This window comes from Sus scrofa, chromosome 1 (assembly GCF_000003025.6).
Source record: "Sus scrofa isolate TJ Tabasco breed Duroc chromosome 1, Sscrofa11.1, whole genome shotgun sequence".
Classification (NCBI taxonomy): Eukaryota; Metazoa; Chordata; class Mammalia; order Artiodactyla; family Suidae; genus Sus; species Sus scrofa.
Window position 1 is genome coordinate 213832329 of NC_010443.5, and position 15480 is coordinate 213847808.

General features: G+C 38.9%; 1 protein-coding gene across 14 annotated transcripts in view; it reads left to right on the plus strand.

Moving 5' to 3' along the window:
- Positions 1-15480, plus strand: part of PTPRD (protein tyrosine phosphatase, receptor type D) — a 2180605-nt gene that overhangs the window by 1999920 nt on the left and 165205 nt on the right. For 7 of the 14 annotated variants that reach the window (XM_021074310.1, XM_021074296.1, XM_021074327.1 and 4 more), the window contains 3 exons: positions 824-1411; positions 1852-1952; positions 2796-3055. In XM_021074310.1, the coding sequence (XP_020929969.1) occupies positions 824-1411; positions 1852-1952; positions 2796-3055 (949 nt within the window). The remainder of the gene's footprint in view (positions 1-823; positions 1412-1851; positions 1953-2795; positions 3056-15480) is intronic. The other 7 variants (XM_021074366.1, XM_021074373.1, XM_021074352.1 and 4 more) reach the window with 3 other exon arrangements.

The window sequence follows — 15480 nt, forward strand, 5'->3', positions numbered from 1 at the left end:
ATTATGATTATTATTGATGAAATATAAAATATTATCCTAAGACTTTTACATGCATTTTCTCATTTAAATTTATAGTGAAAATGTGGGGTGGGTCTTTATAAAATTCCCATTTTACTAGATGCAGAACTTCATGAGGATGGCTGGTGTAGGTGGTAGAAACAAAAAATATAAGTTAGGTTCATAGTAAGCTAAACAACATTATTTTTTTTAAATGTATAATCAACTTAACAATATGGTTAAGTGTTTGGGCTATGGATTTAGACAGGCCCATTTAAATTTCACATATTACCCATCTAACTTCAGCTTTCTTTCTCTCTATGTTTCATTTATTATTATACAAAGTGAAGATAATAACTAATCAGAGTACATAATCAGAAGCGAAGGATGTAAATCAAATGAGAAACTACATGTAATGTCCTTAGTACAGTGCCTAGTACATTTCATTCACCCAATAATTAAATATATTTTAATTATTATTCTTATTAACTGTATCTAATTGGCTAATCCTTATTCAGATTCATTTTTTCTGCAGCATGAACCTGTATGTGTGAAGATTTGAAATGTGAAGATGTTAAAATATTCCCTTAAATTATTATTTCAATAATAATTCCTGTTTTGTGTCCATTATCAAATTCTAATATCTCACCCTACCTTAAAAGAGTATGAGAAGGAATATATTTTCACAAAGCTATATAGACCAAGCACTGGCTTTTTTCTAAGTAAAGAACTGGGAATGCCCCTGGTGTGGTGGTCCCATTCAGCAGTGATTGAAATGCAAACATCCAAGTACATTGGTCTTACTGCTCCATTCCCTGTGCTCCAGTTCCAGGGAAACCCCGACTTGTGATTAACCACACTCAGATGAATACTGCTCTCATTCAGTGGCACCCCCCTGTGGACACATTTGGACCCCTCCAGGGCTACCGTCTAAAATTTGGCCGAAAGGATATGGAGCCTCTCACTACTCTGGAGTTCTCTGAAAAAGAAGATCACTTTACAGCAACTGACATCCACAAAGGAGCATCGTATATCTTCAGGCTCTCAGCCAGAAACAAAGTGGGCTTCGGGGAGGAGATGGTGAAGGAGATTTCTGTCCCAGAAGAAGTCCCAACTGGCTTCCCTCAAAACCTCCACTCAGAAGGCACCACGTCAACCTCCGTCCAGTTATCTTGGCAGCCACCTGTCTTGGCCGAGAGAAATGGCATTATCACCAAGTATACACTTCTGTATAGGGATATCAACACCCCTCTTCTTCCAATGGAGCAGCTTATTATTCCAGCTGACACCACTATGACACTCAGTGGCTTAAAACCAGATACCACATATGATGTAAAAGTACGTGCTCACACAAGCAAAGGGCCCGGGCCATATAGTCCCAGTGTCCAGTTTAGGACACTGCCTGTGGATCAAGGTAGGATTTGTCTGCTTACGGCCTTTCTCCTTTAAAGAAAGGAATGTCGGTCTTTGGAAATCAGTATTTTGAAGCTATAAATAACTCATCGGCCCATTCATATTAATAGGTTCAGCCAAAGCGAAAAGGTAAAGTATGTAAAACTTCATACATTGTGGATGCCTTAGACTTCAGTTATAGAATGCCATGCAGGTCTGGCTGACAGCACCCCAATGCTCTCAGGTAAGGAAACACAATATAGTTGACTGAATTGGAGAGAAAGGAGAAATCTTTATGAGGATGAGGTAATAAAATGAATGCTTTTAACAGGTAGGCACAGCACACTTCTCTCTGTGATCAAAGTAGATGGCATCTAGCTTAATCCCCATGGTTCACAGTGGAAAAAGGACAGGTCATAGGTTTTTAGGAGTAGTGTAAATACACTGTTTTTCCTTTTCCAGCAGTGTTTGCAAAAAATTTTCATGTCAAAGCAGTAATGAAGACATCAGTGCTACTGTCGTGGGAGATTCCGGAGAATTATAATTCTGCCATGCCTTTCAAAGTAAGTTTTTCTTCCTAATTTGTAAGATATCAGGGGTAAAAATGGAGGGGGCCCTTCACCTGGGAAAGTTACTTACAAAGCATGCTTTACAAAGCACTCTTTGATTCAGCCACACATACTTGCCATTCGCATTTGTGGCTTTTACCTGACTGACTAAGTCTGCCTCTTTGGCAGTATGACCTTTCCCATCTAGAGAGGAGAGAGGAGCTCAAACCCAGGGCTAGCATTGCTTGTGGGTGACCTAGCACTTGCTGAACTTTTTACATCTAAGCTAGTGCTTTTTTTTTTTTCCCCATCAGAAAATGAAATTTGCATGGTTTCTACCTATTTATAATGCATTGTCCTGGGATTTAAATAATTCATGTATTGGCCTGAATTATCTGTGTATTTTAAACTTTAGTTTGCCAATTGAGAGCTATTGAGAAATGTTAGCAAGAGGTACACATCTGTGAAATAAAGAACATAGAAACATTTTTGAAAGTAAAAATGTATTTAGGAATGAGAATGGATGTGTTTAGGAAATAAGCAGTGTGGATAATGCACTGAAAATCTAAAGCATTTTGGGGTACATTCCATTAAGATTACATACACCTGACAGGTTAAATATTGATAAGTTATTGTACATTTCTTCATGTACTTTTGATAGACTTAGAAACATTATATCATTACACAGTAGAACCTAAAGAAAATAGATGCAGTCTCTAGAATTTATGAGTACTTATGGGCTTAGGAAATGCCAGTTAGAAATGACCTATATATATTTTCCAAAAGCAAGAACACATTAGTTTAGAAAATATTCATTGCCTCACTGAGAACTTAATCTCTTTGGTTGTCTCTCTCTAGATTCTTTATGATGACGGGAAAATGGTGGAAGAAGTGGATGGCCGAGCTACACAGAAGTTGATCGTCAACCTGAAGCCTGAGAAGTCCTATTCATTTGTGTTGACAAATCGTGGCAACAGTGCTGGTGGACTACAGCACAGAGTGACAGCAAAGACTGCTCCAGATGTGTTACGTACCAAGCCTGCCTTCATTGGGAAGACCAACTTGGATGGCATGATTACCGTGCAATTGCCCGAAGTACCTGCCAATGAGAATATAAAGTAAGTTGATTGAAGAGTTAGGGCTGAAGGTTAGAAATGCACGTGAGCAAGAAAAGAAAGTTAAATCTCGATATGATAGTGGTTAATAAAAAATATATTACTGTATATGGAATAAAAAATTCTTCAGAGGCTCACAGTCTTGTTACTCCATTTTCATTGCATTGGGTTCTAGAGTTTGTTGTAACACACATTCTCATTACTTTAACACTGAGTGGTGTTAAGTTTCAAGAATGATGTAATTTAGGGGAGACAGACAAATAGAACATTATTCTTACTCTAAAGAAGTTTATGTCATGGTGTATAGAATAACTTAAAGATCTGAATAACTCTATTGTTTGGCAACTATTACTGTAATTGTCTCAGAAAATATTACAAAGCTAAAGGAAACTTTGGGAAATTTTATAAGTAAAAAGAGGATATGACCCTTTTGTTTCCCATGTGTGCTGAACGATGGGAGAAATTTCAATGAATTCAGAATGATATTAGGGAAAACATGAAAGTTAGAAAATGTAATTTTTTTTTTCCTGTTTTGAATGGAATATGGTGTACAGGCCAGTGGGTCTGAAGTAGAAATTAAATCCAGCAATTTAGTAGTTTGTTGGTTGTATTAGGGTAGTTGATTGTAGCCAGTAGAACAGAAAAGTGTTTTCACCAAAGTATATTACATATGAGTACTATGGTAGACCCTGAGAACAAAAAAGAGGATGGCATCCCAGTATTCAAAGAATTTACCATAGAATGGGGGATACAGAGAGCTAGATGCATTCTGTACTAATGATGGCTTCGTACTCTGTCTTAAGAGTAGCTAGTGCACAATGGAATGGGACAAGAAAGTTTCTGAATTTAATCTGGAAGGACAAATAAGAGGCAGACACAAAATCAGAGAGAGAAAATTGTATGCAAAGGCAGAGTAGCAAAGGAAGCAAGCAATTTTATAAGGCTGGAGCTCAGAGAGCCCGGGCAAGAATGGTGAGGGAGAAGTGGATAAAATCAAGTGATGCTCAGAAGTTGGGACCATATCTGTAGACAGTGAAAATTCATTAAAGGATTTTATGCAGGAGGTAGCATGATATCATCTGTTTCATCCCCACATTTCCTTTTTTGACCATTTTAGCGTGTATTTATTGATTATCTGCTGCCTGTTAGAAACTGTGCTTACTTGCTTGGGATAAAACTAAACACGTTTTCATTTCCTCTATCCCATATGATGGCATTTAGGTGAAACTTGCTGTGAAAGGTTTGAAGGTCAAGCAGAGGCATTTATACATAGTTTATGGATGGTTGGAGCCTTTACATTTAGTAGCAATCTAGTGACATAATTTGGGACAGTTCTCAGAGAAGCTGGCTTCTGAAGGCATGTGTTGGAAGAATTGGAGCACTGCAGAGAAAAGCTTTGGGCACTCATTGTGCTGTTAGTTGGCTATAGGCAAATATAAAATTCCACAGTAAGGTGGCGAGGGTGGAAATGGATTCAGAGACAAACTAGAGCAGTAGTGTAGTAGGAAGTGGCAGCTGCTTTAATGAAGGGATCAAGACAGAGGAAAATGTGAAAGATGGCTCTGAGCTTTGAGCTTGGATGACAAAACAAATGATCCTGCCATTCATCCTCAAGGATGAAGAATCAGGAGAAAATTCATGAGTTTATCTTTGTGTCTATTTTGCAGGAGCTATCAGGGAAATCAGTCTCCATTTTTATTAGTCTCCATATTTGTCCACTCTTCTTTTTCTTTCTTTCAGAAAACTAAAAACAAGAATGGGACATTAGTGTCATTTTTATTTCAACAAAATTTAATATGAATGTGAGATTATGTTTGTCTGTTGATTTGTTGAAATATTGTCAGTATCGTTTGAGCTCGCACCATAGTGCCAGACAGTGTTTCAGGGATTCAGTGGAGATAATGCTGACTATCTCATTGCTCTCACACGGTGTAGTTAGTTGGGGATGTGGGACAGGTAGAGTCGGTTGGAGTGGAGTCCTGTGATGCCAAAGATCAGATGGGCGAGGGAAGCCAGGGGAGGAGCTCCCACCCCCAGTTTAGGAGTTCAGGGAAGGTGCCCTGAAAGTAGCAACCTCTAAGCAGAGTCCTAAAGAATGACAAGAAGTTAACTGTTTGGTGGGAAGACACTATTTCAGGCAGAAAATAGCACATGCAATGTCACACAAGCAAGAGAAAGACTAACACTTGTTATTCATCCACATCTGACCCATCCATTAAGACTCTCCAGCCAGCATCCAATAAACATGTATTCTCATGTCCTGTATTTCTAGTGCTATGTTGGGGATAGAAAGATTACTGAGATAAAGCCCTACTTTAGAGTGGGAGAACAGATGCAGAAAATAGATAATGTACATGTAACAGAGCAAGTACTGTGGAAGCAGAAATACAGTGTTCTAGCCCAATGTGGGTGTCACGGGAGACATCTAGAAGGAGCTGATGTCTTAAAGGATGAGAAAAACTTAGAAAATGTGAAATAGTTGCAAACAATGAAGGATCAGTCCTTATAATTTATACGGGCTATAAATTCAGTCTTCCAAATATAGACTGACTATTCAGGGAAAAAGGAGATGAAAATAGTTATATAATTTGCAGTATTTACTATTAGATTTTTAAGACTTTATATATAAAAAAATGATTTTAGTGGCTATTGACCAAATTACCTTGGTAGAATGGTGTAAGACTTTCCTGGGAAATGGTATTTTAATCCATTGGTGGTAGAGTTCTCTTTCATTTTCCAGCTTCTTAATGAATTGAGTATTGCAGTATTGCAGTCTCAGAGTTTTCCTTGAGTTTGTTCAGGTTTTCTCTTTCTTTTATTTATATACTTCTTCCTTCTATATTTGAAATGGGAGTCAGGGAAAAAGGGATAAAACTTTGGTAACAACGATAAAAGGCGATTACAAAACAGAAAAAGAAAGCAAAGCATTATGAAAAAAAAATATGTGCTAGAAATAAAGAAAGGATTCCCAGAAATATATTCTATCCACTCTGGGAGAAAGAAAAGAGCAAATGACTAAATTGGTTAAAAGTATCAGAACCATAGAAAGTTAGTTTCTTCCTTCCTTCCTTCCTTCCTTCCTTCCTTCCTTCCTTCCTTTCTTTCTTTCTTTCTTCTTTCTTTCTTTCTTTCTTTCTTTCTTTCTTTCTTTCTTCTTCGGGCCACACCCATGGCATATGGAGGTTCCCAGGCTTGGGGTCTAATCAGATCTGTAGCTTCCGGCCTACGCCAGAGCCACAGCACAACACCAGATCTTAGCTGCATCTGCGACCTACACCACAGCTCATGGCAACACCAGATCCTTAACCCACTGAGCGAGGCCAGGAATCAAACCTGCAACGTCATGGTTCCTAGTTGGATTTGTTAACCACTGAACCAAGACGGGAACTCCCATTATGTTTCTTAATGGTGTGATAGCATAAAGTCAGCCATCTAGTCTTCTAGCTTAGTTCATGCAGCATTATCACATATCACAAGAAGCTATGTGCCTGGCTGTGCCACTTGCAGCAGTCGGCAAGTTCAGAAATGAGAACATAGCTTTTTGTTAAGTATTCAGTGGGAGAAATGAAGGGAGGGACCAGAATTGATTTCAGAGATCTAGAGTGGGTTGCTAATTTCTTTTTAGGTGAAGCTGTCTACAAAAATGCTTCCAATTTGTTTTTCTATCAGAATACAGTTGTGAAGATTGAAGGGTTGTCCTGTTTATCAACAGAAACTATGCTTTCCTCCCTTCTAGCCAAGATAATTGAGAGATTCTGATCCAGACCCCACAACTCCTCACCATCTAAAAAAGTAAATCTGTCTCTCGTGAACACACTGCAAAAAAGCTCTTTGCCCCATGTTACTGCTCACTTGGTTTTTGTGTAGAAAAACTGGGAGCTCCCTCAGGGAAAGGCCAAATTTCTCATGAAACAGCCGTGCAGCTATTCAGGTTCTAGTACCAAGTATCTTGAGGTGCTTCAACATTCTATTTGAATACATTTTGGGAGCAAAATGCAGGTCAGAAAATCTAGCAATGCCGCCATCCTTCAGAAGCAAGTTGTGATGACAAATGGAACTTCTGTGACTTTATAGGGTAGGATTTTACTCTGGTTGGTAAGGAAAAAAGTGCCAAACAGATTGTACAAGAGAAAAAGCTGCCAGTAAGTATCCAATGTAAATTAATTCCATAGTAACCATATCATGTTTGTGAAAAATAGAAATGAAGACTAAGAGCATTTTGTAAAATTTTAAACTTCTTTGGACTTACCAATGGGGCTTTCAGACTATCTACTTTTTTTTTTTTCTTTTTTCTTTTCTTTTTTTCTTCTTCTTTTTTTTTTTTTTTTTTTTTTAGGGCTGCATCTGTGGCATATGGAGGTTCCCAGGCTAGGGGCTGAATCAGAGCTGTAGCCACTGGCCTACACCACAGCCACAGCAACACCAGATCCTAGCCACATCTACGACCTACACCACAGCTCATGGGAATGCTGGATCCTTAACCCACTGAGTGATGCCAGGGATCGAACCTCCGTCCTCACGGGTGCTAGTCAGATTAGTTTCCGCTGAGCCATGCCAGGAACTCCTACTTTTTCTTTTTTTAAAGCAAGACCTTCTTGGAAACAAAGTCACTTCATCATGTGTGCACCGATTTTGGAGGCTTAATATATTAACATATTTGTTGTTTAATGTTTAATTCATTTATCATGTCTGTTAATTGAAGTGATAAAGGCTTAAATTCATATTAGCTAAATTAACAATGTCCTAAAGGTATTAGAACATTTCAGTTAAGTCTCACAAAAACCCTATGAGGTAGGTATTCTCCCCTTTTACAGGTGAGTAAAGCGAGGCCCAGAGACAAAAATGGCCTGGCTAAGACCGTAGAATTGATATTACTACTAGTTAATAGGGACAGAGAACATATTAGGTGTTCTTCAAAGGACACCACACTTATTAACTGATGTAGTAATAATCACCCCAACACTCCACTTTACAGCTGAGGACGTCATAGGGTGGTTAACTAACTAGCCCTGGCAGCGCAACAGCAGAACCAGAGAGGAAAGATTTGAACATAGGCAGTCTGACTCCAGAGCCCATGTGTTTAACCACGACCATGCTTCTATGACCTAACATGTATTGACCACACCAGCACATTTTTTTCTAGGACAATTGCTTAGCAATTAAGAACTCTATGACAGGAGTTCACTTGGAGCTCAGGGGGTTAAGGATCTGGTGTTATTCACTGCTGTGGCTGGAGTTCAATCCTTGGCCTAAGAACTTCCACGTGCCACTGTGCAGCCAAAAAAACAGAACACCTTGACAAGCAGGCATCAGTAGGACTGCCCCCCAGACAAGCCTTGGAACTAAGAGAAATCAGGCACATGTGTTTGGCCACAGATTGTGGAAATGAATGTTAAATATGGAGCAATAAAATTGGTAGATTGTCATGAGAACTTAGTGGACACTTAAAGGGAGAGGCCACCCACAAATCAGCAATATCATCCACCACTTGACAAATGAGGAAAATGAGGTTTAAGACAAGTAATAACTTGTCTGATGACACATGGGTAAATAAACTGGGAACCTTAAACACAGAAGCTGGAAAGATCATTCAATCTGCTTTGGTTTTCCTATGGTTAATTAATTAGATTTAAACAATGTATACATAAATGGCTATGCCAAGAAAAAATCAAAAAATTATGCAAGGCATGACATTCATCACTTAACTCTGAGACAAATTTTGACCTCCCAGTTAAATAATGAGTTTCAGAATGCTAACATGGACTGTTCATCTAAAAATCCTGCTTCAATTTGAAACGGGACTGCCACAAAGACCAGAGCTCACCATCCCATATAATTATATAGAGGTGGGCCCCTTGATGATAACATATTAAATGAAATTAGTAAAACTTTACTTAGTCTAATTAAAATTCTGAAGGTTAGATTTAACTTATCTAATTAAATCTAATATGCTGGGACAACACAGCTGACTTTAATAAGTAGTCAAGGACTTACCATATATATTGATTCTCAAGTTATTTATTTTTCTATTGGTTTAATAGTTAAGGTCTATTTTGAAAAGGATATTTGGAGCCTAAACTCCAAGCTTGAGCTAGGCCAAGTGTAAAGTTTAACTTTACCCATATATAAAACTGATCTATGTGTTCAAAAGTGATTTTTTTTATTTCAAGCCATTTCTTTCAGTTCATATGAATTAGTTGATATGAATTTGTAGGACATGTTATTTCCTTACTTTATTCTTCCTATTAGAGTCATCTTACCTTCCTTAATATTCCATGAGATTAAAATTAGGATCAACACTTTGTTGGTAACAAAAGGTAACTTTTATGGTAAGGAGTTATTTTTTCTCTAAACTCTGTTTGGGCATGCCATTGCTGGTTTGGAGAAAGGAGAAAAAGCTTGGTAAGTTGCAAATTTCTAATGCAAGAGAAGGACCCTAAAATGTTTTTGACTGCCTAGTGCAGGAGAGGCATAAATCCCCAAGAGTTAGCTACTCTACCCATTTCTACTTTTAGTGAAAATAGAACTCAGTAACAAAATGGTAAATTTGGCAAATCTAGGGGAAATTATATATATAGCTGCCTTAGCGATGTGTTTATAACTATGCAAACGTCTTAAACATATAAGAAAATTATGGACTAAAAACTGTTGAGACCATATATAGGGGTAATTGATCTAATCAGAGGTCAGGGAAGGTTTCAGTTTAGAAGTCAAAGGTGAGTGGCTATTTGAGGAAAGAGTTAATTTGGGATTTGTGGGGAATGACAGAAATGTTCTAGACAGATGGTACAGAATGATCAAAAGTTCAAATACAGAATGGTCCAAGGTAAATTCACGAAACTAAAATCCCATGAGGATGTAGCTCGGAGGGCATAGAGAGGTGGATTCAGGTTAGATCCTGCTGAGTCTTATAATACCTTTTGTTCTTTATCCTAAGAGAAATGAGGATCCATTGAAATGTTTTTAAAATGGAAATGTTACAATTAATTTTCTATTGCAAAATGAAAATCTCAGAGACTGAACTAGAGAGGGAAAAACTCAATGGTGAGACAAAGTTAGGGACAGTTAGGGGAAATCCTAGCATGAGACAATGGAATGAAGCCTGAGTGGTGGCAGTAGTGATGGAGAGAAGTGAATGCACTACAGATAGATTTTGTAAGTAATAGAACTGGGAGGTTTGGGTGTGAGAGGGAGAGAGTTAAAGCAGATTGTCAGTGATGACATCTAGGTTTACAGCATGTGCATGGACATGGATCATGGTGCAGTATTGGAAGAGGACTTTGGAGGCACGTGTTTTATTTTAACAATGGTAAATCTGAGGTACTTTTGTGACATAGAACTGGAAGACATAAAGTTGGACTAGGATAAACTTGTGGAGTTCAGAGGAGCATTCTGGGCTTAAGATAAGAATCTGTAAATAATTTGCATCTAGGGGATAGCTGATTCTCTGAGCTGGCATGATATTATAAGGGAAGAAAAGAGAAAGTAGAGAGAAATCCTTGGCCAAATCCTTAAGGAAATCCGCAATTGAATAGCTGGGTAGCAGATAATAAATCCTGCTAAGGAATTAAAGTTAACATGGTGAGAGATATAAGTAGAAAACCAGGAGAGTTGGATACAGAGAAAGAACTGAGTATGTTTCATGGAGGATCTTAGGAACACTCATATTCTGATAAAAGATCAAGTAAGAAGAGCGTTAAAAACTCTCCTTTTGATGCCATACTGAGGACCCAGATAAGGAAGTGAGGTGGGCAGATGAGGCAGGAACTAGAGCACAGGTTACTGGGACGTGAATGGAAGGGAAAGACATGGAGAACAGCAGGAACACAAAGTTCTTCTCAAAGCAGGGCGGTAATGGGGTTGGGGAGAGAGAAAGTGATGACTGGAGTCGGATGTGGTTTGTTCGTCCTTCCAAAGATTGAAAGCTATCCAATGAGGATAAAGAAGTTGAGCTATATGGTAGGAAAGGTGTGTGGCATATGGTAAACTTCCTCAGAGACTGAGATGTGGGACTCAGTTCAAGAAAAGGTGATTTGGAGCCAGCCCTTCAACTGTACTGATAGGAAGGGTTATGGTTTGCATATATAGGTAGGCTTGAGTTTGTTAGAGGATGTGGGAATTCTTGTCTGAATGCTTTTGTTTCCTTTGTCTGCAAGAGTTAAGGCCATCTTCTCATGGGGAGGCATGGCCATCCATGGTTTAAGGCCAGAGGAGAAAGTCTGAACAACTTATTGTTGAGATTTCAAGGATTAGGTAACTGGAGAAGTTATGGTCAGATTGCCAGTGTTGAAGATTTATTTGAGTTTGCTGAATATGAACTTCTGGCATCCTGCTACCCTGAGCATTATTTCTCAAGCTGCATTCAGTTCCTTGGGTTCAGGCACAGAGAAAGGCAGTCGTAGATTTCAGCTAAGGAAGAGTGGAGGATGTGGGTTTTACAAAAAAATTCAAGGAACTGAGAGCCCTGGGTGGTGTATGGGCCACCCCTCTAAAGGTTGAAATCACCCAAAATTATGGCTGGGTTTGGAGGGAAAAAAAGACCATTAGCCCTGGGGAAAAAAAAAAAAAGAAACTTCCTTAAAAGGAGATTCTGAAGAGGCTGGTAGATGGCAAAAATCCATAAGGGAAGACCACAACTTCACTGAATTGTTACTCAGCTATGAGCTTCCAAAAAGAGGGGCTTATTTTGTTTTTTAGCAAAAGGATGGAAGAAAAAAATGCCTGTAAGAAACAATAGCAACCCAGGAAAGAAACCTCAGACCCTAAACCTGAGATTCACAGGCAGAGAAGGAGGTGTGAATAAACAGCCACCGCAGGAGAAGTCTGTAAGGGAAGGAGTGTCTTCAGGGGAAAGCAAGGCATCCGGAAGGACAAAGGTGCAGATATTTACAAAGTCAACAAAGAATACAACTGTAATGTATGGATTGAGACCCAGGAGCCCCATATCCGCAACACCCCATTTCTTCCAGTGTGTGAGAGCTGCCTTGAAGCAGGCTCCCCTTTAAGTGTTGCAGATGAATGCTTGAGAGATCAGTGAGGGGAGAAGGTTATGGATACCAAGCTGCACTGTTAATTAATTGTTATGGGGGAGGCTGTTCAATTCTTATCTGAGCCACAAATGAAATGAATAGTTGGGAAGTGCTGCAGAAGAAAGAACAGATTCTTTTCTTGTATATGAGAGTGGCAGCTAAAAGTATGAAAGCACCAGAAAAATTAAGAGAATTCATCAGCTTAACCTTGATTTACAAGATTCTGAACGAGGACAATGGGAGCTCTCTGATCATGTGCAGGATCATTACTTTAGGCAAAGAGAAGCTGTCCTGACTTTGTGCAATTGGTAGTGAAAAGCAAGAGGTTCCTGACAAGTGTGTTCATCATGTCCATCTGCAGTGTGATTTTGTACGCTAGGTTGCTGCCCCTGTCATTCCTCTCCATGCTCATTTAACATGATGGACTTGTTTGGCAAATCCGTCAGGTGGTGGGAGGACAGAAGAGGAGGAAGCTTACCCTGGATCATAAAATAAAAGATATTGGCCTCTCACACACTCCAGCTCTTCCCTCTCCTTATCCTCCATGAGCATCGTGGTTATTTATAGGAAAGAAAATGAATGGCTAAGTAGTGTGATCCTGGGAGTCTGTTGATGAGTTGCTCAGAGCACCGTGGAAAGAGGGTTCTGCTATAGACTTGTCAGATTTGACTCGAATTCTCAATCAAGAAGGAAAAAAGGTTTAATGAGTCCTATAATCTTGGGGAATTTCATTGTGTCCTACTGTATCTGTGTTCAGACATATCGTTGCCACCATGGTGGTTAGCACTAGCCAGTAGCAGCCGGCGTTTCTTATGTGCTATGTGACACTGTGCTAAGTACTTTGTGTTCTTTGGTTTTATTTCCCCAGAATAATACCAGTACTATTTACTCTCATGTTTCAGAATATGCCACTGAGATTCAGTGATGTGAGATGATCAGCCCAGACCACACAGCTCATTAGTGGCAAAACCCAAATTTTGGGCCAGATATATCTCTCAATGCCATATCCTTTTCCATGGATAGCACTCTCGCTCAGCATTGCCCAACAAACGTAATGAGAGCCACATGTGAAATATTACACTTTCTAGCAGCTACAGTAAAAAGTACAAAGAAAGGGATGTAATTAATTTTAATTACATACTTTGTGAAACCCAGTATATCCAGAATATTATCATTTTAACATGTGATCACTATTAAAATATATTGCTAATATCCTTTACATTTTTTTTCCCCACTACGGTTTTGAAATCCAGTTTCTTACAGGTAGAGCACATAAAAGTTTAGGCTAGCTACCTTTTAAACGCTCGATAGCCACAAGGGACTAGTGGCTACCATATTCTATGGTGCTGCCCCAGACTCTGTTTATGGAAACAGAATTTTTTTTTCTTTTTTTTCTTTTGAAGGCCACACTTGCAGCACATGGAGGTTTCCAGGATAGGGGTCCAATCAGAGCTGTAGCTGCTGGCTACACCACAGCCACAGCAAATTGAGATCCGAGCTGTATCTGCAACCTACACCACAGCTCATGGCAACACCAAATCCTTAACCCACTGAGCGAGGCCAGGGATCAAACCCACAACCTCATGGTTCCTAGTCGGATTTATTTCCGCTGCGCCAAGACGGGAACTCTGAAACAGAATTCTTTTTTTTATGTTTAATTTTATTTTTTTATTACTCAATGAATTTATTACATTTATAGTTGTACAGTGATCATCACAATCCAACTTTAAAGAATTTCCATTCCACAACTCCAACACATCCCCCCACCCCCCGAAGTGTCTCCTTTGGAAGCCATATGATTTTCAAAGTCTGTGAGTCAGTATCTGTTCTGCAAAGAAGTTCAGTCTATCCTTTTTTCAGATTCCACATGTCAGTGAAAGCATTTGAAATTGGTGTCTCATTGTATGATGACTTCACTTAGCATGATAATTTCTAGGTCCATCTATGTTGCTAAAAATGCCAGTATTTCATTTATTTTAATGGCTGAGTAATAGTCCATTGTGTATATGTACCACAACTTCTTGATCCACTCCTGTCGATGGACATTTAGGTTGTTTCCATGTCTTGGCTATTGAAAATAGTGCTGCAATGAACACTGGAGTACATGTGTCTTTTCGAGTCATGGTTTTCTCTGGATAGATGCCTAGGAGTGGGATTGCTGGATCAAATGATAGTTCTATTTTTAGTTTTCTGAGGAATCTCCATACTATTTTCCACAGTGGTTGCACCAATTTACAATCCCACCAACAGTATGAGAGGGTTCCTTTTTCTCCACACCCTCTCTAGCACTTATTGTTTGTAGACTTTTTGACAATGGCCATTCTGGCTGGTGTATGGTAGTACCTCATAGCAGTTTTGATTTGCATTTCTCTAATAATGAGTGATATTGAATATCTTTTAATGTGTTTTTTGGTCATCTGTATGTCTTCTTTAGAGAACTGTCTGCCCATTTTTTGATGGGGTTGTTTGTTTTTTTGGTATGGAGCTGCAGAAAGTATTTATAAATTTTGGAGATTAATCCCTTGTCAGTCGATTCATTTGCAAATATGTTCTCCCATTCTGTGGGTTGGCTTTTCATTTTGTTTAGGGTTTCCTTTGCTGTGCAGAAACTCTTAAGTTTAATTACATCCCATTCATGTATTTTTGTTTTTACCTTCATTACTCTAAGAGGTGGATCTGAGAAGATGTTGCTGTTGTTTATGTTAGAGAGTGTTTAGCCTGTGTTTTCCTCTAAGAGTTTGATAGTGTCTGGTCTTCTATCTAGGTCTTGAATCCATTTGGAGTTTATTTTTGTGTATGGTGTTAGGGAGTGTTCTCATTTCATTCTTTTCCATGTGGCTGTCCAGTTTTCCCAGCACCACTTACTGAACAGGCTGTCTTTTTTCCATTGTATATCCTTGCCTCCTTTGTCATAGATGAGTTGGCTGTAGGTGTGTGGGTTTAATTCTGGGCTTTCTATCCTGTTCCACTGATCTTTGTGCCAGTACCATGCAGGTTTGATGACTGTTGCTTTGTCATATACTCTGAAGTCTGGGAGCCTGATTCCTCCAGCTCCGTTTTTCTTTTTCAGGATGTCTTTGGCTATTCTGGGTCTGTTGTGCTTCCAAAAAAACTTTAAAATATTTTGTTTGAGTTCTGTGAAAAATGTCCTTGGTAATTTGATAGGGATTGCATTGAATCTATAGATTGCCTTAAGTAGTATAGTCATTTTGATAATATTGACTCTTCTAATCCAAGAGCATGGTATATCTTTCCATCTATTTGTGTCATCTTTTATTTCTTTCATCGGTGTCTTATAGTTTCCAGAGTACAGGTCTTTTGTCTCTTTAGGTATGTTTACTCCTTGGTATTTTATTCTTGTGGATGTAATGGTAAATGGGATTGCTTCCCTAATTTCCT